This window comes from Somniosus microcephalus, chromosome 15 (assembly GCF_052327205.1).
Source record: "Somniosus microcephalus isolate GS21.2 chromosome 15, FLI_Smic_1.0, whole genome shotgun sequence".
NCBI classification, from domain to species: Eukaryota; Metazoa; Chordata; class Chondrichthyes; order Squaliformes; family Somniosidae; genus Somniosus; species Somniosus microcephalus.
In genome coordinates, this window is record NC_141001.1 from 121,549,720 (window position 1) to 121,573,718 (window position 23,999).

A 23,999-nucleotide genomic window follows, 5' to 3' on the forward strand; every position below is an offset into this window, starting at 1 on the left:
GTAAGCCACAGTTCAGGAATAGTGATACGATCATACTTCCTGTGGTCGGGTTCTGGAGCAGGTTGGACTTGTACAAGAAAATTGGATTGTATCCAATTGATCGGGACCAATAGCCTCGCAGGGGGAGGGTTGCTTGTTCTGTTGGGGAGGGTTTAGGTGAGCTTGGCAGCTGGATGGGTGTCTGAATTTACCTGTCGAATGTAAATTTACTGGCTGTGGCAAGTGAGTTGAGATCTCCTGGACTCTGGAATTGCACGGGGGCTTACACTCGCCGTCCTTCGCATTGTCGCAACCATGCGTTACTGTGGCAGGCATGCAAAATCTCTGCTCTCCACTTGTGTGACCCTGTGCGGGGTCAGCAATCTGCTGTGCCTGATCTATGTCGGGTGGGTTTCCAACTACCTAGGCAGCGGATCCATCACAGTGCAGCCGCCTCCATCTGAGCTTCAATTGGAGCAAGACAAGAGGGAGGGCCTGAGACTGAGGGAGAGACTCGACCGGCTGGAGAATGTCGTAAATCAGCACTTACAAGGTAGGGTCTGAGATTAACCAGCTCCATCTACCCGCGTCCCACTCGCTGCTCCTACACTCTTGTTTGTTTAGCCCAGATGTAAAGATAGCTCAGATCTGATTATTCTGAAATTTCAAAATTAGTGCCTCCATTTTTTAAAAACCAGGTTTTTACCCCCTGACCATTACGTAGAGACACCGGTTGTGTTGTTAACCCTGAGGTAAATTAAAGCCCCGTCAGTCTGTCTCTCTAAAGCCCCATCAGTCTGTCTCTCTAAAGCCCCGTCAGTCTGTCTCTCTAAAGCCCCGTCAGTCTGTCTCTCTAAAGCCCCGTCAGTCTGTCTCTCTAAAGCCCCGTCAGTCTGTCTCTCTAAAGCCCTGTCAGTCTGTCTCTCTAAAGCCCCGTCAGTCTGTCTCTCTAAAGCCCCATCAGTCTGTCTCTCTAAGAACATAAGAAGTAGGAGCAGGAGTAGGCCATACGGCCCCTCGGGCCTGCTCTGCCACTCAATAGGATCATGGCTGATCCGAATCTAGACACACGTCCACTTCCCTGCCCTCTCCCCGTAACCCCTAATTCCCTTATCTGCTAGGAAACTGTCTGTGGTAAACCACGTTCACTATCGTATCACTGTTAGTAGTTAGCACTGTTCACCACTGTTCGTTATAACTGTATCACTGACCACTATTGTATCACAGTACGAGGTCGCCTCTTGCCACACTGCTATACCTGGGATGACCACTGCCGACTCCGCCTTGGCTCCACCCACCAGGCCAGGTATAAAGGTGAGCGACTGGCTGGTATTCCTCCTGCTTGGATCGGATCACCCACGAGAGTGGGCTCTGTTATTTAGTCAATAAAAACCTTTAGTCACCTTCGTAACTCTTCGCCTTTTATTGGAGGAATTGATAGGTATATCAATTTTATTGACTAAATTTAATGATGTCCGACAACGAGTCACAACCGGCGGAGGAGCCACCAGCGCAGCTCCCAGGAGCACAGCCACACCAGCCAGCTTGGCTGCGAGCCCTCAGACCGCTGTACCTGGACCTGAACCCACGAGCAGCAAACTCAGCCGCAGACTTTAAACACTGGCTGGTCTGCTTCGAATCATACCTGAGAGAATCCAGCGTCCCTCAGGCATCCAAACTAAGTGTCCTGCAGGCACAACTGAGCCTGAGAGTATACACTCTCATCGAGGACATGACTACCTACGAGACCGCCATCAACCTGCTGAAACAGAAGTACCGGACCCCGGTAAACTACATGTACGCTAGGCACCTCCTAAGATCACGGCCGCAACAGCCAGGAGAATCAGTAGCCGAATTCTCACAGGCGCTATATGCACTCGCCAGGAACTGTGACTTTAAATCGGTGTCGGCAGCCGAAAATACTGAAGATAATATCCGCGACGCATTCCTGAAAGGCCTACGGTCCGAGTACTCACGGCAAAGACTGCTGGAAGCTAAAGACCTCAGCATGGAAAAAGCTGAAGCCCTCGCTATCTCCCTGGAAGTGGCCCACCAAGATCAGGAAGCATTCACCAGGTACTGCTCGCGACCCTGGGACTCGGGCCCGACCCCTACCACAGCACCCTTCCCAGCGCCGCCCCCGGGACCTACCTCTGCGTCGGCGTCCCGGACCCGACCGGCCCCGCCACCCCCGGCACCGGCCCCGACATCGGGCATCCGCGATCGGGCCGCCGGCTGTTTTTTTTGTGGCCAGGAGAAGCACCCGAGGTCGCGCTGCCCAGCCAAGAACTCCATATGCAAAACCTGCCTGAAGAAAGGCCACTTCTCCAAGGCCTGCAGGAGCGGATCCTCAGAGGCCAGCAGTGCCGCATGCGAACTATGGGGGCGGCCATCTTCGTTTAGGGCAACTGAGGCCAGCATCCCCACACATGAGTCATGGGGGCGGCCATCTTTGTTTAGGGCAACTGAGGCCAGCATCCCCACACATGAGTCATGGGGGCGGCCATCTTTGATTAAGGCAACCGACCCCAATAGTGCCTCATGGGGCCCTACCTCGTGGGAGACGCCATTTTACTCACCACGCCCGACCGCCTCGCCCGCAGATGACAACGACTCGCTCAGCTACACACTAGCTTCCGTCACCCTGGACCAAGCCCGCCCGCACCATCTGTCCAAGTCAATGATGGACATCAAAGTGAACGGCCACGCCACGACCTGCCTGTTCGACAGCGGAAGCACGGAGAGCTTCATCCACCCAGACACGGTGAGCCACTACTCCCTCTCTGTCCTACCAACGCGCAGCCGAATCTCGATGGCATCGAGGTCCCACGCCACGGACATCAGCGGCTACTGTGTCGTGACCCTGTCGGTTAAGGGCACGGAGTATAAAAACTTTAAACTCCTCGTCCTCCCCCATCTCTGCGCTGCCGTCCTACTAGGGCTGGACTTCCAATCCCACCTCCAAAGCGTAACCCTAGCATACGGTGGACCCCTCCCCCCACTCACAGTCAACAACCAGCAAACGTTAAACCGCCCACCGCGTAACACCTGCAGCCTCTCCACCCTCAAGGTCCCGCCACCCTCTCTGTTTGCTAACCTTACCCCTGACTGCAAACCCGTCGCTACCAAGAGCAGGCGGTATAGCGCCGGGGACAGAGCCTTCATTAGCTCTGAGGTGCGGCGCCTCCTGAAAGAGGGCATTATCGAGGGGAGCAGCAGCCCCTGGCGTGCCCAGGTCGTAGTCGTAAAGACCGGCGATAAAAACCGCCTGGTCATCGACTACAGCCAGACCATAAACAGATATACCCAGCTGGACGCATACCCCCTCCCCCGCATATCTGACATGGTCAATCAGATTGCACAGTATAAAGTATTCTCGACCATCGACCTGAAGTCGGCCTACCACCAACTCCCTATCCACCCTGAGGACCGCCAGTATACCGCCTTCGAGGCGAATGGGCGCCTATACCACTTCCTTAGGGTCCCCTTCGGTGTCACTAATGGGGTCTCGGTCTTCCAAAGGGAGATGGACCAGATGGTTGACCAGAACGAACTGCAGGCTACATTCCCCTACCTAGATAACGTCACTATCTGCGGCCGCGACCGGCAGGAACATGACGCGAATCTGGAGAAATTCCTCCGTACGGCCCAACGGCTGAACCTCACCTACAATAAGGAGAAATGCGTGTTTAACACCACGCGCCTTGCCATCCTCGGCTGCGTAGTGGAGAACGGAATCATCGGCCCCGACCCAGAAAGAATGCGCCCCCTCATGGAGCTACCCCTCCCCCACTGCCCTAAAGCACTTAGGAGAACCCTGGGGCTTTTCGCCTACTATGCCCAATGGGTACCCAATTACGCGGACAAAGCCAGACCCCTCCTGAAAGCCACTTCCTTCCCCCTCACGGAGGAGGCGTGCGCGGCCTTCTCCCTCATTAAGGGAGACATAGCCAAGGCCACGATGCACGCAGTGGACGAGTCCATCCCCTTCCAGGTGGAGAGCGACGCATCCGACTTCGCCTTAGCCGCCACCCTAAACCAGGAGGGGAGGCCAGTGGCCTTCTTCTCAAGGACCCTACAGGGCCCCGAGATCCGACATTCGTCGGTCGAGAAAGAGGCCCAGGCGATCGTGGAGGCAGTACGGCGCTGGAGGCACTACCTGGCAGGCAAACGATTTACCCTCCTCACCAACCAGCGTTCGGTGGCTTTCATGTTTAATAACAAGCTGAAGGGCAAAATCAAGAATGACAAGATTTTGAGATGGAGAATCGAGCTCTCCACCTACGATTATGAGATCTTGTACCGGCCAGGCAAGCTGAACGAATCCCCTGATGCCCTTTCACGAATGACATGCGCCAGCGCGCATATCGATAGGCTTCAGACCCTCCACGACCAGCTCTGCCACCCCGGAGTCACCAGACTCTACCATTTCATTAAGGCCCGCAACCTGACCTACTCCATCGAGGAGGTCAGGACCATGACCAGGAACTGCCAGACCTGTGCGGAGTGCAAACCGCACTTCTATAGGCCGGACCGAGCAAGCCTGATCAAGGCCACCCGCCCCTTCGAGCGCCTGAGCATCGACTTTAAGGGGCCCCTCCCGTCCTCTGACCGTAATGTGTACTTCCTCAACATCGTTGATGAGTACTCCCGTTTCCCCTTTGCCTTCCCCTGCCCCGACATGACCAGTAGCACGGTCATTAAGTGCCTGAATGCCCTCTTCGCCTTGTTCGGGTTCCCGAACTATATACACAGCGACCGGGGCTCCTCCTTCATGAGCGAGGAACTCCGGCAATTCCTCCTAGAGAGAGGTATTGCAGCAAGCAGGACCACCAGCTACAACCCCAGAGGTAACGGTCAGGTGGAAAGAGAGAACGCGACGGTATGGAAGGCCGTCCTCTTAGCCTTAAAGTCTAAGGGCCTCCCAACCTCCCGCTGGCAAGAAGTCCTCCCGACAGCGCTGCACTCCATCCGGTCATTACTTTGCACGGCCACTAACACCACCCCCCATGAACGAATGTTCGTTTTCCCCAGGAAGTCGACTACGGGAACCACTCTACCAACCTGGCTGACCGCCCCGGGGCCGGTCTGGCTGCGGAAACACGTGAGGGCCCATAAAACGGACCCCCTGGTCGAGAGGGTGAACCTCCTGCACGCCAACCCCCAGTACGCCTACGTGGCGTACCCAGACGGGCGGGAGGACACTGTCTCCCTACGAGACCTCGCACCCTCAGCCGATCCGGAAACACCGCCACCACCCCCCCCAACCTCAGCCAAGGTAGACGGCATGCCGGAACCCCACGAGCCCTCGCCGACCACGCAAACACCAGCATCAACACCGGATAAGGCACCAGCACCGGATAAGGCAACACCACCGCTGCGGCGATCGGAGAGGCTTACGAAGCCTCCGGACAGACTGACCTACCAGAATTGGTAGTACACTTCACCCCGCCGGACTTAATTCTAAACAAGGGGTGAATGTGGTAAACCACGTTCACTATCGTATCACTGTTAGTAGTTAGCACTGTTCACCACTGTTCGTTATAACTGTATCACTGACCACTATTGTATCACGGTACGAGGTCGCCTCTTGCCACACTGCTATACCTGGGATGACCACTGCCGACTCCGCCTTGGCTCCACCCACCAGGCCAGGTATAAAGGTGAGCGACTGGCTGGTATTCCTCCTGCTTGGATCGGATCACCCACGAGAGTGGGCTCTGTTATTTAGTCAATAAAAACCTTTAGTCACCTTCGTAACTCTTCGCCTTTTATTGGAGGAATTGATAGGTATATCACTGTCTATCTCCATTTTAAATTTATTTAATGTCGCAGCTTCCACAGCTCTCTGAGGTAGCAAATTCCATAGATTTACTACCCTCTGAGTGAAGAAGTTTCTTCTCATCTCAGTTTTGAAAGCGCAGCCCCTTATTCTAAGATTATGCCCCCTAGTTCTAGTCTCACCCATCAGTGGAAACATCCTCACCGCATCCACCCGATCAAGCCCCCTCACAATCTTATATGTTTCGATAAGATCGCCTCTCATTCTTCTGAACTCCAATGAGTAGAGGCCCATCCTACTCAACCTTTCCTCATACGTCAACCCCCTCATCTCCGGAATCAACCGAGTGAACCTTCTCTGAACCGCCTCGAGAGCAAGTATATCTTTTCTTAAATATGGAAACCAAAACTGCACGCAGTATTCCAGGTGTGGCCTCACCAATACCCTGTATAATTGCAGCAAGACTTCCCTGTTTTTATACTCCATCCCCCTTGCAATAAAAGCCAAGATTCCATTGGCCTTGCTGATCACGTGCTGCACCTGCATACTAATTTTTTGTGTTTCATGCACCAGGACCCCCAGATCCCTTTGTACTGTAGCACTTTGCAGTTTCTCTCCATTTAGATAATAACTTGCTCTTTGATTTTTTCTGCCAAAGTGCATAACCTCACACTTTCCAATATTATATTCCATCTGCCAAATCTCTGCCCACTCACTTAGCCTGTCTATGTCCTTTTGCAGTTTTTTTATGTCCTCCTCACTCACTGCTTTCCCTCCCATCTTTGTATCGTCGGCAAACTTGGATATGTTGCACTCGGTCCCTTCCTCCAAATTGTTAATATAGATTGTAAAGAGTTGGGGTCCCAGCACTGACCCCTGCGGAACACCACTAGTTACTGATTGCCAGCCCGAGAACGAACCATTTATCCCAACTCTTTGTTTTCTGTTAGATAGCCAATCTTCCACCCATGCCAGTATATTACCCCCAATCCCGTGATTTTTTATCTTGATCAGTAACCTTTTGTGTGGAACCTTGTCAAATGCCTTTTGGAAGTCCAAATACACTACATCCACTGGTTCCCCTTTATCCACCCTGTATGTTACGTCCTCAAAGAATTCGAGCAAATTTGTCAAACATGACTTCCCCTTCATAAAACCATGCTGACTCTGTCCTATTAAATTATGTTTATCCAAATGCTCTGTTACTGTTTCCTTAATAATGGACTCCAACATTTTGCCAACCACAGATGTTAGGCTAACTGGTCTATAGTTTCTGGCTTTTTGTCTACTTCCCTTCTTAAATAAGGGTGTTACATTAGCCGTTTTCCAATCTGCTGGGACCTTTCCTGAGTCCAGGGAGTTTTGGAAAATAATCACCAATGCATCCACAATCCCTACCGCCACTTCTCTCAAGACCCTAGGATGTAGGCCATCAGGTCCAGGGGATTTATCCGCCTTAAGTCCCATTATTTTACCGAGTACCATCTCCTTAGTGATTTTAATTGTGTTTAGCTCCTCCCCTCCCATTGCCCCCTGTTTGTCCAGTGTTGGGATATTTTTAGTGTCCTCTACTGTAAAGATTGATACAAAATATTTGTTCAGCGTCTTTGCCATCTCCATGTTCCCCACCACTAGTTTCCCGGTCCCATCCTCTAAGGGACCAACGTTCACTTTAGCCACCCTTTTTCTTTTTATATAGCTGTAGAAACTCTTGCTATCTGTTTTTATATTTTTTGCTAGTTTACTTTCATAATCTATCTTCCCTTTCTTAATTAATCTTTTAGTTATTGTTTGCTGGCTTTTAAATGCTTCCCAATCTTCTATCCTCCCACTAGATTTGGCTACTTTATATGCCCTTGTTTTCAGTCAGATACTATCCTTTATTACTTTACTAAGCCACGGATGGCTGTCTTTTCTTTTACTCCCCTTTTTCCTCAGTGGAATATATTTATCTTGAAAGATGTGAAATAGCTCCTTGAATGTAGACCACTGCTCTTGTACCGTCTTACACTTTAATCTGTTTACCCAGTCCACTTTAGTCAATTCTGCTCTCATACCTTCATTGTCTCTTTTATTTAAGCTCAGTACGCTGGTTTGAGATCCAACTCTCTCACCCTCAAACTGAATTTGGAATTCAACCATATTATGGTCACTCATTCCAAGGGGATCCTTTACGAGGACATTTTTGATTAATCCTGTCTCATTACACAGGACCAGATCTAAGATTGCCTGCCCCCTGGTTGGTTCAGTTACATACTGCTCAAGGAACCCATCCCTAATACACTCTATGAACTCTTCCTCAAGGCTGCCATGCCTAATTTGATTAGTGATATACCTATCAATTCATCCAATGAAAAGCGACGAGTTAAGATAGTAACTATAGGTTTTTATTGGCTAAATAACAGAGCCCACCCTCGTGGGTGATCGGGTCCAACAAGGAGGAATACCAGCCAGTCGACCACCTTTATACCCGGGCAAGCAGGCGGAGCCATGGGCGGAGTCAGCTGTGGTCAGCCCAGGTATAACAGCGTGACAAGAGGTGACCTTGTGTAGTGATACAACAGTGTAAACAGTGATAACCATAGTGTAACGATATAAACAGTGATAACCATAGTGTAACGATAGTGAACGATAAAAGTGGTTTACCACAATTAGTCCAGTCAATATGAAAGTTAAAATCCCCCATGATTATAGCTGTTCCCTTATTACAAGCCCCAACTATTTCCTGATTTATACACCGACCAACAGAGTTGCAACTGTTAGGAGGCCTATAGGCTAAGCCCACTCGTGACTTTTTCCCCTTATTATTCCTTATCTCCACCCAAACTGTTTCACTATCCTGATCCTTTGACCCAATATCATTTCTGACTATTGCAGTGATTCCATCCTTGATTAACATAGCAACCCCACCTCCCTTTCCTTCCTGTCTGTCCTTCCTAATTGTCAAATACCCTTGTATGTTTAGTTCCCAGTCATGATCATCTTGCAGCCTTTTCAAGACTGGTTTTGGGGTCTGCTAATCCTTCCACAATTGTTCTTAACTCACTTGGTGACCATGGTCGATAAACACCAACTGGATCTCCGTTTGGAGTTGGATTGGGAAAAAGTCTCACTGGCATTATAAGAGCGGGTGGAGGATCAGATCCTGTATTATTTTCACTGCGTTCCCTTTGTTCTGTCCGACTCCGTGTATACCCTGCCGGACCTACGTGGAATTGATTTGTATTATCATTGTCAGGAGTGACAGGTGCTCCTGCTACTGCGCCGTTTTGTGGGGTAGCCGGGGGTGCAAGAGCCTGAAGTACAGGCTCTGCTTGAACTACAGGTGGAACGGCCTGCTCACCTTCATTTTGATCTGGAGCATGCTGAACATATGGTGGTGGCCTGCCGTAGGGAGTCCAATTCTCTTCCCAATCCTCATCTTCATCTTTTTCCCGATCCTTAGGGGCATTTGGCGGGTGTCCTTTTGTTTCTTTAGCAACCATCATAAATGGGTTTTTACCATGTCTAGGACAATTTACCTGCTCTGTTCGTTTATTTGCTTGCTTTTTTCCCTTTAGTACACTGCTTGCTGACCTGTATGTGGAGATGCCGGAGTTGGACTGGGGTGGACAAATGTAAGAAGTCACACAACACCAGGTTATAGTCCAACAGCTTTATTTGAAATCACAAGCTTGTGATTTCAAATAAAGCTGTTGGACTATAACCTGGTGTTGTGTGACTTCTTACATTTGTCCACCTTATTCTGGCCAGTTAAGCCCTTCACTGAAGAGGCACTATGCCAGCATCTGTTCACTCACAGACTAGAGAGTAAGCGATCTCGGTGGAACCTCCAAGAAGTAACTGTCGAAATCTCGACTCTCTGAGACTCTGAAATGATCAGCTCCGGTAGATGTCCTTTTAATAAACTTTTACTTGCGGCAAGGAGAGCGTCCCGCTCAGTCAAAGGCTAAGCAGAGACTCTCTCCAGAATTACAGATTAACATATTTATACAGTAAAGTAAACAAGTTATGGTTTCATCATGTGTCTTTTCAAGTCAGACAAAGGGACAAAGAGTTCTTCAATCCTTAACTAAGTTTCTACATATTTCTAAAGTCTGGCGTAGCGAAAGACTATTGATAATACAATGGGTAGTTATTTATTCTAGACTATTTAATTAAGACTATCAGTACTGTTTGGAATGTAAATAAACTCATACAGTATGTTTCTTCTGTTATCTGGTGGCCAAGCCTCTGGCCAGGTGGCTTGCGTAAGGTTCCCTTTACTCATGTAAATGGTCTTTGTTTACAACGCAGATAAGCAACGGTTTACAGTGTTTAGTCAAGGTTAACATGTTTAAGGAAGGAATAGAGGACATTTCTGCAGAGGCTTCTGGGAGGACCGGGACTCCATTTTGTTTGTCAAAAAGGGGCACATGTAACTATATTCAGTTTTAAAAGGTACATTTCCACATTCTCCTTAGTAAACACCGTTACAAAGTACTCATTGAGTATTCTAGCCTTGCCCTGTGCCTCTAAGCATATATCACCTTCTTTGTCTCTAATAGGCCCCACCCTGCCTCTTACTACCCGCTTACTGTTTACATGGCGGTAGAAGATTTTTGGGTTCCCTTTTATGTTAACTGCCATTCTACTCTCATATTCTCTCTTTGCCAATGTTATTTTCATCTTCACATCCCCTCTCAACTTATTATATTTGGTCTGGTTCGCCCTTGAAGAATTCATCTGACATTCATCATACACCCTCTTTTTTTGTTTCATCATCTTCTCTATCTCCCTTGTCATCCAAGGAGCCCTTGCTTTGGTTCCCTTACCCTTCCCTCTTGTTGGAATGTACCGAGCCTGTACTTGGAACATCTCCTCCTTAAAGATCTCCCATTGTTCCGTTACAGTTTTTCCTGTCAGTCTTTGGTTCCATTTTACCCTGGCTAGATCCTTTCGCATCCCATTGAAGTTAGCCCTATTCCAGTTTAGAAGTTCCACTCTAGATTCTTCCTTGCTCCTCTCCATTGCTAATCTAAATCTTATGATACGATGATCACCCGTACCCAAGTGTTCTCCCACTTGGTGGACCTCATTCCCCAGCACCAGATCCAGCAATCCCTCCTTCCTAGTTGGGCCAAAAACATACTGGTCAAGGAAATTCTCCTGAACACATTTCAGAAATTCCTCCCCCTCCTTTCCCTTTGCCCGAGCATTATCCCAATTGACATTTGGTTAATTAAAGACCCCAAATATCACCACTCCATAGCTCTTGCATATCTCTGCGATTTCCCTGCAGATTTACAGACAAGCCGGATTCTAACCTTTCATCCTGCGGGTGTGTTTTTCACCAAGGTGAGGGATGTCTGTTGTGTTCTGATTTATTTTTCACCCAGTGTCAGCAGTTAGTAATGCTGGGTAAGGTGGAGGAACCCTGTGACTGACTGGGGCAGAGCAAAAACAACATCTGTCAATTCTGCTCCCACCCTGTGCCTGAATCTTGACCTCAGACGAGCACCTCCTACTGTGCAACACTGAAATTTAAACCTTTCCCTGCCGATGGGTGACAGCCTCTTTTTAAATGTGACCAGCTGTACGTCAGGGTAAAACGCTAACCTTATAACGGTTATCAATGACCAACTCCAGCCTATGTGTGGTCCTTGCATGCTGTTAACGGAACACTGAATGGCCCCCTGATGGGAGTAAGCACCTTGTCGTAATTACACTTCAAAGTCTTCTCTTGTATTGTTTTATTATTCTTTGATGGATTTTTCTTGAGGGTCTGGAAATAAAAGCAGTGAGTTATTACCAGACCAGTTTGAGCGTTTATTCAGACAGAACGATAATAACAGTCTCACCAGTGATGTAAGCATGGTAGCAGCTGGGGATAAGCTGATATTATCAAAAGGATACAGTGGTTATGAAATGTTTTGAGCAAACCTTTTCTTCATTGTTTGCCAATTTAAGATGCAATGAAGGAAAATAAAGACTTGTATTTCTCCAGCGCCTGTCACAACCTCAGGCCAATTAGGTATTCTTGAAGTGTAGTCACTGTTGTAGTGTAGGAAACGCAGCATCCAATTTCACACAGCAAGATCCCACAAACAGCAATGAGATAAATGATCAAATAATCTGTTTTAGGTGCTGTTTGAGGGACAGATTTTGGCTAGGAAACCAGTGAAAACTCCCCCGTTCTTCGTATAGTGTCCTGGGATCTTTTGCGTCCACCTGAGAGAGCAGACGGGGCCTCGGTTTAACGTCTCCTCTGAAAGACGGCATCTCTAACAGTGCGGCACTCCCTCAGTACTGCCCTTCCGACAGTGCAGCGCTCCCTCAGTGCTGCCCCTCTGACAGTGCAGCACTCCCTCAGTGCTGCCCCTCTGACAGTGCGGCGCTCCCTCAGTACTGCCCCTCCGACAGTGCGGGGCTCCCTCAGTACTGCCCCTCCGACAGTGCGGCGCTCCCTCAGTACTGCCCCTCCGACAGTGCGGCGCTCCCTCAGTACTACCCCTCTGACAGTGCGGCGCTCCCTCAGTACTACCCCTCTGACAGTGCAGTGCTCCCTCAGTACTGCCTCTCCGACAGTGCGGGGCTCCCTCAGTACTGCCTCTCCGACAGTGCGGGGCTCCCTCAGTACCACCCCTCCGACAGTGCAGCGCTCCCTCAGTACTGCCCCTCCGACAGTGCGGCGCTCCCTCAGTACTACCCCTCTGACAGTGCGGCGCTCCCTCATTACTGCCCCTCCGACAGCAGTGCTCCCTCAGTACTGCCCCTACTGTTTTTGTGGGGACCAGCCAGCAGAAGGAAGTGTATCCATCTACACAAACGAGAACATGTCTGTATCCCAAAGACGGGGGAAGTGGTCCAATAAAGTCAATAAAGAATTTTTGAGTGTACTGTCCCAGTGGTATGCCCGTTTACATGAATCATCTGACAATTCTGTTTCTCCATTCTCGAACGGAGAATGTCTTCCCACAATGACTTATGTTTTATGGGTTTATCCTTATGATTGGTAAAGTTTGTTTGTTCCCAGAAAACCAGATCTTGGTTATATCCTCTCTTACAATCGTCACTATCCGTACAGATTAGTGTGGGTTTAATAGGGTCCGCCTTCTCTAAAGCATACCGTAATGCTGCAGCTTCAGCATATTGCGCTGTTTTATGGCCAAGGGGTATAGACAGTAATTCTTCTGGATAAAAAGAATAGGAATCTCGAAAAGTCCCTACTACTATCCCCATCCCAGCTGAGGATTGTTGGGATGTCCCTTTTTTAATCGTCATTGAAGATCCATCACAGTAAATGACTTGATGGTACTCTATAATCGGTCTCATAGGTATTTGCCTGATTCCCTCCTCAGTATCATCGTCCTCCATGATGGGGAGATGCTCGAAGTCCATTTCCAGGGAGAGGAATTTAAAAATGAGTGTAGGATCATTCAAGAATGATGCCCATTTATCATATCGGATCTGGGTGGCTCTTTTTTCATCAGAGGCCACCCTCAATACTGATGTTAAATTGGGAATCTCAGTATAGATGGTAATGGGGTATTTCCCTTGAAGGGTTCGTGCCTTGATGAGGCATTGGATTACCATAGTCATTGATGTGCCTCAATAATTCCGAGACTCGAAGTTAGCAGAACAAAACAAGGCTTTTATTAACTTAGAACGTAACACGTAAGCGAGAGAGATGTCTTCCTTCTGGAGGCTGAGGCCAGACTGAGCCAGCCTACAAACGGGGCCAGGTATGGGCGGAGCCCTACACACAGCACATTCCAGCACATTCCAGTATACAATACAGCACATTCCAGTACACAATACAATGAGGTCTGGGGGAAGGGAAATGGCACTGAAACCGATCTCAGTCACAGGCAGTGATGATGATGAATATTTCATCACATTCATGACCCTTTCTTTTTTTAATGTACCTCCTTTCGACATTGGAAAAGTTATAAGAATGGAACTGAATGGGCACGATTCTCTTTTCATTATAGAATACTGCAGCTGCCACTTTAGGTGATGACCTGAGATGAATATTGAGGGAACTTGTAGGTCCCTCTGTTCCAGGTCTATGGCTTTTTGTACCTCTCGGCATAATTGTTGCAGTTTTGAGTAATCACCTACTCTAGCATACAGGGGTGCTGAGAGCTTGGCCATGGTTGGCGTAAAGGATCGAGCAAAATTCAGAAGTCCTAAACTTGCAGATTTTTCAGAGTTTTAGGATATTGAATGGTGGCTAATTTTTCTTTATAGGATTGCGTTAATCTTCTACTGTTTCCAGTTATTCACAGGCCCAGACAATCTACCTCTTCCCAAACTAGTTGACTCTTTTTTATGTTGATTAATTACCCAGCAGTTGTAAGTCTGGATAAAATACTATCAATGGCTTTCAAGTGCTCTTGGAGATTGTCATGTGACAGATATATATCGTCCACATAAGGATTGACGTTAGGTAGGTCTTTTAAAAGGTCAATGATGTGGGCTGAAAAGAGAACGGGGCTGTTTTGAAATTCCTGGGGCAATCTGGTCCAGCAATACTGATAACCATCGGGTCCAGTCACCGCTGTTTTTGGCTAATCAGCTTTTTCGATTGGATGTGACCAGAAGCCGTTTGCTAGATCAATACAAGATTTATATTTTCCCCTCGTGATTCCAGAGACAAGGGCTGTGGAATTTTGCTGTTGTGCAGTATGTGGGGCCGTTACCTTATTTAAGGCTGTATAATCGACCACTAATCTCCACCTCCCATCTAGTTTAGCAACACCAAACAATGGTGAATTAGTTCTAGATGCCATTTTGATTAAGACACCTTGGCCTAGAAATTCGGTTGTTTGCGCCAGCGATTAGCGCCTAAAGAGCCCGAGAATTGGGGCGTTACCCAATGTTCGGGCGGGCGCAATGAAGATAGCGACACCTCCCATATTGAGTATCCACTGCGCTAACTCTTAGTGCGCGCCCGCGTGCGCAGGCAGACCATGGCGTCATTTCAGTGTGCAATGCCTTTTTGGCGCCCCTGACCGGATATTTGGTGGCGCCCGGAACCTTTTCGCCTGGCGCTATTAGTGACAGTTGGATGGAACGTTCCCAGGCCCTTCTCGGAGTCGGGGGGCGCAATTTAAAGGGGACAGCCAGTATAAAAGCTGCAACCACTTGGCCTGTTCACTCTGATCATTGTTGGAGAGAGTTGGTGAACTACTGTTGCACACTATTTTTCGGATTTAGCCTTCGAAGACTTGGGACCTGCAGGCCTGTCCGGAGCAGTTGGAGCGCTAGACATCACTGCGTGTTGCCCGTCTGGCATAGCAATGGGAGCTGCTTTGGAGGGGAACGTCCTCATGGCCGGACACTTGGAAGGGGCACAGCGACGGCGGGAGAGAGGGCCGGGATTGGCCAGAAGGAGGAGGGGCAATGGAGGTCGCCCAATCCGATGATACGCTGCGAGGGTTTTCAGGCAGCAGGTGTCATACCTTACCATGTCAGAGGAGCAGTGTCTGCGAAGGCTCAGATTCGGTAAGGAGGTTGTGACTGAGCTGTGCCACCTGCTTGCTGAGGATCTGTAGCCACGTCTACGGTGCAGGACCTCTCTGTCGGTTGCCGTCAAAGTGACTGTTGCCCTGAACTTTTACGCAAGCAGATCCTTTCAGTCAGCCACTGGGGACATCGCGAATATAACACAATTTGCAGTGCATTGTTGCATCCGGCAAGTGACAGCTGCCCTCTATAGAAGGAGGCGTCAATTAATCACCTTCCCTGTGACCCTGGAGAAGCAGGCGGAGCGTGTGCAGGGCTTCACTGCTATTGTGGACTTCCCCATGGTGCAGGGGGCCATTGATTGCACACACGTGGCTTTGCGGGCGCCATTACAGAATCCTGAGGAGTTCCACAACCGCAAGGGGTTCCACTCCCTCAGTGTCCAGCTGGTCTGTGACCACCGCCAGATGATCATGGCAGTCAATGCACAATTCCCTGGGAGCAGCCACGATGCGTTCATCCTGCGGCAGACCTCAGTTTCTGACCTTTTTGAGGGCCCGGCTCACCCACGAGGCTGGCTTCTGGGCGACAAGGGCTATCCTCTCTGCCCATGGCTCATGACCCCACTCCGTTTGCCCGCCACCCCGGCAGAAGAGCTTTACAACAGCAGCCATCAGGCGACCAGGAACATTGTGGAGCACACTATTGGTGTGCTCAAACAGCGTTTCCGCTGTCTAGACCATTCGGGGGGAGCCCTGCAGTACTCGCCGGGGCAAGTGGGTCGCATCGTCGTCGTCTGCTGCATGCTCCACAACTTGGCCATTCGACGAACCCAGCCAATGCCAGCCGACCCTCAAGGTCCAGCAGAGCAGGCGGACGAGGAGGAGGAGGAGGAGGACGAGCAGGCGGACGAGGAGGAGGAGGAGCAGGAAGAGCAGGCGGACGAGGAGGAGGAGGAGGAGGAGGAAGATGGGAGGGCTCCTGAAACTGGAAGGGCCATCTGTCAGAGGCTCATAAGGACTCGGTTCTAGGCCCCTCTGACGGAATGATGGGTGTCATTCGTCCTGCGCACTTCGGATCGTACAAAGCCTATGAAGGCCACCATGAGTGTAAATAGTTACGAGTACCATTGTAAATAAAAAAATTCTTTATTGTCAAAAAAGTGCTTCCTTCCAGCATAACAACGTCATGTCAACAGAAACCATAACTAACAAAATAACAGTTAACTCTGGCAAAGCCGCAAAACTAAACAAACCATCACAAACAATCACAACAGGTGAGGGCGTCCTTGAATTTGGAGAAAGAAACGTCTCAGCAACTCCCTCTACTGCTGGCCCCTTGATGGAGACCGACTTCTCTTTCGCGGTCGGCCCCTTCCCTCCCTGCTGCTCCTATGTAATTGAACTCCAGTGGCGGCGTCAAGGCTGGGGGACGCCTGCTGACTGTCTGGAAGCGCAGAAGCCCCTGAGGGACGGCCTGGACGACCTCTGGGCTTGGAGGGTGCGGAGGCTGGCTGCTTGAACTGGGCATGGCTGGAAGCAGTGTGCACTGCAGGTGGTGGCAGCTGCACTGCAGACGTTCCAGCGGTGGCATGTGGAATGGTCACCTGCCGAGAGAGGACACCTGCACCATGGTCGGACGACACACTGGCTCTCGGAGGGGACCAGCTCGGCTCCACCGCCACAAGCGACTGCTCCACTGATTCCTGGCCTCGTGTGGTACTGGAAGGGCCCGGGGTGACCCTAGCTGATGCAGATAGGGTGGCAGCAGTGAGAGTTCGCGTTGCCTCAATCTGGGTGTGGACGAGGCCAGCAAGTGACTGCGTGGCAGCAGTGAGGACCTGTGTGGCAGGTGCCAGTGCTTCGGAGAAGCCCTGGACAGTTCTTTCCATTGCTTCAGACAAGGCCGGAGCAGTCCGTTCCACTGCCTCGGACAATCCCTGGACAGACCTTTCCGGGGATTGTCCGAAGCTCTGAACAGTCCTTTCCATAGCGGCCTCGAAGCCCTGGACAGTCCTCCCCATTGCTGCCCCGAAGCCCTGGACAGTCCTCTCCATTGCTGCCCCAAAGTCCAGCACACTCTTTGCCAGTGTTTCTATCGACTGAGGCATCCTCCCCACTGCAGCCATAAGCTCAGTGTGCCTGAGCCGGGCCTGGGTGCTCATTTCAGCCAGGCTCCGCACCTCCTCTGCACTCTGTGCAGCAGTCATCGTTCCCTGCCTTGCCCTCCGGGGAGCCGGTGGCCGAACTTGCCTACCCCCCTCGTGTTGCTGCAGGCCGCTTGTTCCGGCAACTGGCTCCTCATCAAAGGAGAAGTTGTTCAATGTGAGAACAAGTTCAGCCAGGCGGAGGAGGGTGGGAACTGGTTGGGCACTCCGTTTCTTCCTTGAACAGAGGCCCGTCCAGTCCCCATCCACCACCACCCTCCTCCGCCTGGCTGAACTTGTTCTCACATTGAACAACTTCTCCTTTGACTCCACTCACTTCCTCCAAATTAAAGGTGTTGCTATGGGAACCCGCATGGGCCCTAGCTATGCCTGCCTGTTCATGGGATATGTGGAACATTCTTTGTTCCAGTCCTACTCAGGTCCCCTCCCTCACCTCTTTTTCCGGTACATCGATGACTGTATTGGTGCCGTTTCCTGCTCTCGCCGTGAACTGGATAAGTTCATTCACTTTACTTCCAATTTCCACCCTGCCCTCACCTTCACATGGTCCATCTCCGACTCTTCCCTTCCCTTCCTTGACTTCTCCATCTCCATTTCTGGCGATCGGCTTTCAACAAACATCCACTACAAGCCCACTGACTCCCACAGCTACCTGGACTACACTTCCTCCCACCCCGCTTCCTGTAAGGACTCTATTCCATTCTCCCAGTTTCTCCGTCTCCGCCGCGTCTGTTCTGACGATGCCACCTTCCATACTAGTGCTTCTGACATGTCTTCCTTTTTCCTCAACCGAGGATTCCCCTCTACCGTGGTTGACACGGCCCTTGACCGTGTCCGTTCTATTTCCCGCACTTCTGCTCTCACCCCTTCCCCTCCCTCCCAGAACCACGATAGGGTTCCCCTTGTCCTCACCTTTCACCCCACCAGCCTCCACATTCAACGGATCATCCTCCGCCATTTCCGCCACCTCCAACGTGATCCCACCACCAAACACATCTTCCCCTCACCTCCCCTTTCAGCATTCCGAAGGGACCGCTCCCTCCGCGACACCCTGGTCCACTCCTCAATCACCCCCAACAGCCCTTCTCCTTCACCTGGCACCTTCCCATGCAAGCGCAGGAGATGCAACACATGCCCTTTTACCTCCTCCCTTCCCACTGTCAAGGACCCCAAACACCCCTTCCAGGTGAAACAGCGATTTACTTGTACTTCTCGCAATCTAGTATACTGTATTCGCTGCTCACGATGTGGTCTCCTCTACATTGGGGAGACCAAACGCAGATTGGGTGACCGCTTTGCGGAACATCTCCGTTCAGTCCGTACAGGTGACTCTGAGCTTCCGGTCGCCTGTCACTTTAATTCACCGCTTCACTCCCACTCAGATCTCTCTGTCCTCGGCCTATTACATTGTTCCAATGAAGCTCAACGTAAGCTCGAGGAACAGCACCTCATCTTTCGATTGGGCACTTTACAGCCTGCCGGACTCAACATTGAGTTCAACAATTTCAGATAATTATCCCTGCCCCCATTGTTCATGCAGTATGATTTTTGCCACTCCTATTTGCAACATTTTATCTTTCCTGCCTCTTACAAAAGTACAGGATGTTCTTTCAATTCCTTCCTCCCCTCCTAACGCCGCCCCCCCCGTCTCTGCACCTGCTTAATATCTGTTACATCTCCAGCTTTTTCCAGTTCTGATGAAGGGTCCCAGACCTGAAACGTTAACTCTGTTTCTCTCTCCACGGATGCTGCCTGGCCTGCTGAGTATTTCCAGCATTTTCTGTTGTTATTTCAGATTTCCAGCATCCGCAGTATTTTGCAATTATACAGGTAATTTAAACTTCTTTACACACTTTAGACACACCAAACACACTTACCTTTGCATTCATGCACCCATTACTCACCTGAACACCGACATCGCGACCCCTCCAAGTCCTTTAACCCGATGGCCCGCCTGCTCTAACCTGGCGTGGTTTGGAGCCATCGGGAATCCCACACGACACCCCTCAAAATAGGGATTAGGCTAAAAACTGCATGTTAACTACCTGTAAACAGGCAGTTAATTGGCACTAATCCCTTCCCGCCTCGGGTCGGCGGGTCCCAGTGTGTTGTGTATGTACCTTTAAGAGAGAACTGATTTTATACTGTAGTACCGGCAGTGACCACACCTGTATATAAAGCCGTAGCAGGCTTCTGTACTTTCAGTTTTAACTTACCCTCTGTTCAGTAAATACCTGTTATTATTGTTCTCCTGCAGTCCGTGTATTATTGCTACTCGGATACTACACAGTGCAGGGCGGGTACCCGCCTCCTGTGAAACTTACGTGGATGTGGGTTTTGGGCGGGATGGTGTTGGGGCCCCCGAATTCGGGATTTCCCCCCCCACCCCCCGCCCGCCTAAAAGCCCGCCTCACGGCACACTGAAAATCTAGGCCATTGTGTAGATAGAGCTCAGGTTTACTTGACCTAGGGGCGCAATGTGTGATTGCTGGGGTTGGCTTACTGGATCAGTAATCATTGCACCTCCAGCATTTAGATAAGATTGAGTTAGTGCCTGTCGGCATTGATTATAATGGATTCTAAGCTGTCTATAGATTTCTCGAATATTCTGGTAATTTATTTCATCATGAGCTTGCCACCTTAACCAGAATCCATGGCCCCCAGGAGCATAGGCTGCTCCGGGTCCTACTATTCGGCCATGGTTGCCACCACCTTGTTGGGCACCGTTCATTAGACCTCCCAATTGTGCAGGTGTGCACCTTATCATTAAGGAATTTATTGGATTTGGAGCATTCGTTTGATTGTCCCACAGGATATTCTGGATCCCCTGGTTCTGGGGATAAACATCAATCATGCTATGAGTTCTAATGGCTCCTTTGGCATCAAAGCCTTCTATTTCAAAAATTATCACTTGGTTTTGTGGAGGTACAGGGATAGGATTATTTCCCCTAATAAAGCAATCGTTTGAATTTCCTAATAAAAGACTTTGCCAATTCCAACAGGGTTTGCCATTTTGTCAGGACCTAACCACGGTTAGGGTTTAATATTCTGTCAGGACCTAACCTCGGTTAGGGTTTAATATTTCGTCAGGACCTAACCTTGGTTAGGGTTTAATATTTCGTCAGGACCTAACCTCAGTTAGGGTTTAATATTTCGTCAGGACCTAACCTTGGTTAGGGTTTAATATTTTGTCAGGACCTAACCTCGGTTAGGGTTTAATATTTCGTCAGGACCTAACCTCAGTTAGGGTTTAATATGAACTTTATACGAAATTTCTAGACCTCAATGGTATATTGAAGGAGTTCTGATTTAAGTTCTACAAGGCCTGATCAGGGTCTTGTCGTCTCTAGAGACTTAAATCTGGGTCTTGGTACCACGGTCAGTAAAACACTCCTTCTATACTTAACAATCTACAAGATGGATATAGATATAAATATAAGTATAGGTTCTGTATCAACTCGTTAACACACACATTGGGTGCCAACTGAAGGGATCATTACTAGTCCTAGCCCCTTTAGGGCTATCCCGGATCAGGCGTATTCCCCAGACGCTCACTTTCAACTAAAGTTTGAGGTAGCCGAACCCTAAAGACGCTTAATTGGGTCTAAAAGTCCAGGCTATCTCTCCCTAAAGGAAAGGAACAACCTGAAGATGTTACCGTCCTCCAGATAGCACTTTTAATAAGTTTAGCTAGACTGCAACCTTCCGGATATTATGAGGGTCTGGAAAACTCCCTCAGAATTCTGCAACTCCTCACCAAGGAGCGTACAGAGATTGAGTTCACGAGTTTGATACAGAAGTACCATGTGAGACAATTCTAAAAAATATAGAGATTTATTAAAGAACTGACATGCAGTTAACAGCTGGTGATTCAATCGCAACTTTAACAGTTCCAAAAACAGAAATCTTACAATTCTATTATCAGAGATCCTTATTCTCAAATCTTAACTTCTCTAGTTTTACAGTTCTTAGTTTATTCCAGGATATTCACCAAAATCAAATAGAATACCGTTGATCCTCAAGACTCAAAGGGGTAGATTTTCCTGGAGCCGTCAGGTGGGGTTTCAGGCGTGTGGGGCGGTGGGGGGGAATCCAGAATTCGGGGGTCCCAACACCATCCCGCCCAAAACCCGCCTCCACGTAAGTTTCACAGGAGGCGGGTACCCGCACCGCACTGGGACCCACCGACCCGAGGCGGGAAGGGATTAGTGTCAATTAACTGCCTGTTAACAGGTAGTTAACAGGCAGTTTTTAGTCTAATCCCTATTTTGAGGGGTGTCATGTGGGATTGCTGACGGCTCCAAACCACGCCAGGTTAGAGCAGTCGGGCCGTCGGCTTGAAGGACTTGGAGGGGTCGCGATGTCGGTGTTCAGGCAAGTGATGGGTGCATGAGTGCAAAGGTAAGTGTGTTTGGTGTGTCTAAAGTGTGTAAAGAAGTTTAAATTACCTGTACTTACCTTAACAGCCTTTCTTCCTCTAGGTTTCGGGAGTCCATCACTCAGCCGGCACTGAAAGCAAAATGGCTGCGAGCTGTCAAAAGTGACAGCCTTCAGCTTTTATTGCCGGTGACAGTTCTATCTGAGTCTGTGTAGAAGGACTCAGATTAGAAGTCAGACTGTCAGTGTTTGACAGCTTCAAACAGCTGTGAAACGCTGATATTTCATCTGCCAAGAACTCTTGACAGATGAAATTTCAGTCTGTGACGTCACCTGTTGCCGGGTGGCCCTTAATTGGCCTGCTGAGCACGCTGGGTGGGCTTAACAAGGTCAATCAAGGGAAAATCGCACAGATTGGCCGGACGTCGATGTAGGCGGGACTAAAACCCGAAAGTTGAAGTCCCGCCTCCTTCCCGACAGCTTTATGAAAATCTACCCCAAAGAGTTGTAGACTTACAGAGCTTGCCTCTGAAGCCAAGAATCGCCTTGCCCCTTCAAGTGAGTCTATCTTCCCATTTGAAAGTTTAATTTTTATACACTTTCTCTGTGGTATTTCCTTTGAAGTTTTCTGCTGATGTAAGCTAATTATCTCTAGTCATTTTTCTGCTGGACCCTGCTATTCTTACAGTTAGTTCAGCTGGTAGCAATACAGACTCGTGTCTCTCCTTTAGGTGTTTGAATGTAACAGCAGGTGCATTTATTTGATGTCATTCTTACCAAGGTCTTCTATGCAATTCTTAAGTCATCTCAGCTGGTTGCAACACAGACTCGTGTCTCCTAGGTGTTCCAAGTTCAACACAAAAACAATGTGATGGCTGGTGCCTCCCCCACTTGATGCCATTCCCATGAAGGCATATGTTTCTTCTTTTATGTGTTTCTTTCCAAAGTGTTGGCTTAAGACACCTTAACAGGCTGTACCATTGTGTTCTTTCCAAAGCTGCAGACTTCAGAAGCCTCCAACCTCCTGTTTCAATAAGGCTATTGATTCAGTGTCAACAACTTATCTTACCTCAATAGCCTGTATGCTGTTCACAGCTTCTCCATTGTTAAGGCTTTTAGATTTTCAAGCCCAGTATGTCATGTTTTAATAAAGTCAGAATTCTTTTATAGAATGGTGTATTTTTCTGAATAGGTATATTGCTTATTCCTTCACAGGTTGATTTTTGAGTTAATGTTGTAGCAGTTCCCCTGGTTTGTGGTGACCTGCTTCCTAGAGCATGCCACAGTCATGGAGTAAGAGCAAACTCTGATGGTGTTGGAACAGAACAGACCCCATGGCGCCTCAGACTCTGACCACTGACTCCTGGCATCAAATGGTGCAAAGCTGCAGGTCTGAATAGAGTGGGGGGGGGTAAACACTTTCAAACTTTTCTGAGAGGAACGCTCTGTAAATACTGACACACTCCCGGGGGCCCCCTGTAAATATTGACACACTCCCCAGGAGCCCCTGTAAATACTGACACACTCGCGGGGACAGCCTGTAAATACTGACACACTCCGGGGGATCCCCTGTAAATATTGACACACTCCCCAGGACTCCCTGTAAATACTGAACCACTCCCGGGAACTCCCTGTAAATACTGACACACTCCCGGGGACTCCCTGTAAATATGGACACACTCCCGGGGACCCCCTGTAAGTACTGATACACTCCCGGGGACCCCCTGTAAATACTGACGCACTCCTGGGGACTCCCTGTAAATACTGACACACTCCCGGGGACTCCCTGTAAATACTGACACACTCCTGGGGACTCCCTGTAAATACTGACACACTCCCGGGGACTCCCTGTAAATATTGACACACTCCCGGGGACCCCCCTGTAAATACTGACACACTCCTGGGGACTCCCTCTAAATACTGACACACTCCCGGGGACTCCCTGTAAATATTGACACACTCCCGGGGACCCCCTGTAAATACTGACACACTCCCGGGGACCCCCTGTAAATACTGACACACTCCCGGGGGCTCCTTGTAAATACTGACACACTCCTGGGGACTCCCTGTAAATACTGACACACTCCTGGGGACTCCCTCTAAATACTGACACACTCCCGGGGACTCCCTGTAAATATTGACACACTCCCGGGGACCCCCTGTAAATACTGACACACTCCCGGGGACCCCCCTGTAAATACTGACACATTCCCGGGGACCCCCTGTAAAGTACCGCCCCTCTGA

The 23,999-nt window shown here is 49.4% G+C and overlaps 1 protein-coding gene across 1 annotated transcript in view; it reads left to right on the plus strand.

Annotated features, from left to right (window-relative positions):
- The first annotated feature begins 238 nt into the window (after nucleotides 1-238).
- Nucleotides 239-23,999, plus strand: part of LOC147107196 (polypeptide N-acetylgalactosaminyltransferase 18-like) — a 729,889-nt gene continuing 706,128 nt past the window's right edge. Inside the window, exon 1 of the mRNA XM_086008375.1 lies at nucleotides 239-532. Within this exon, the coding sequence (XP_085864501.1) occupies nucleotides 295-532 (238 nt within the window). The 5' untranslated portion in view covers nucleotides 239-294. The remainder of the gene's footprint in view (nucleotides 533-23,999) is intronic.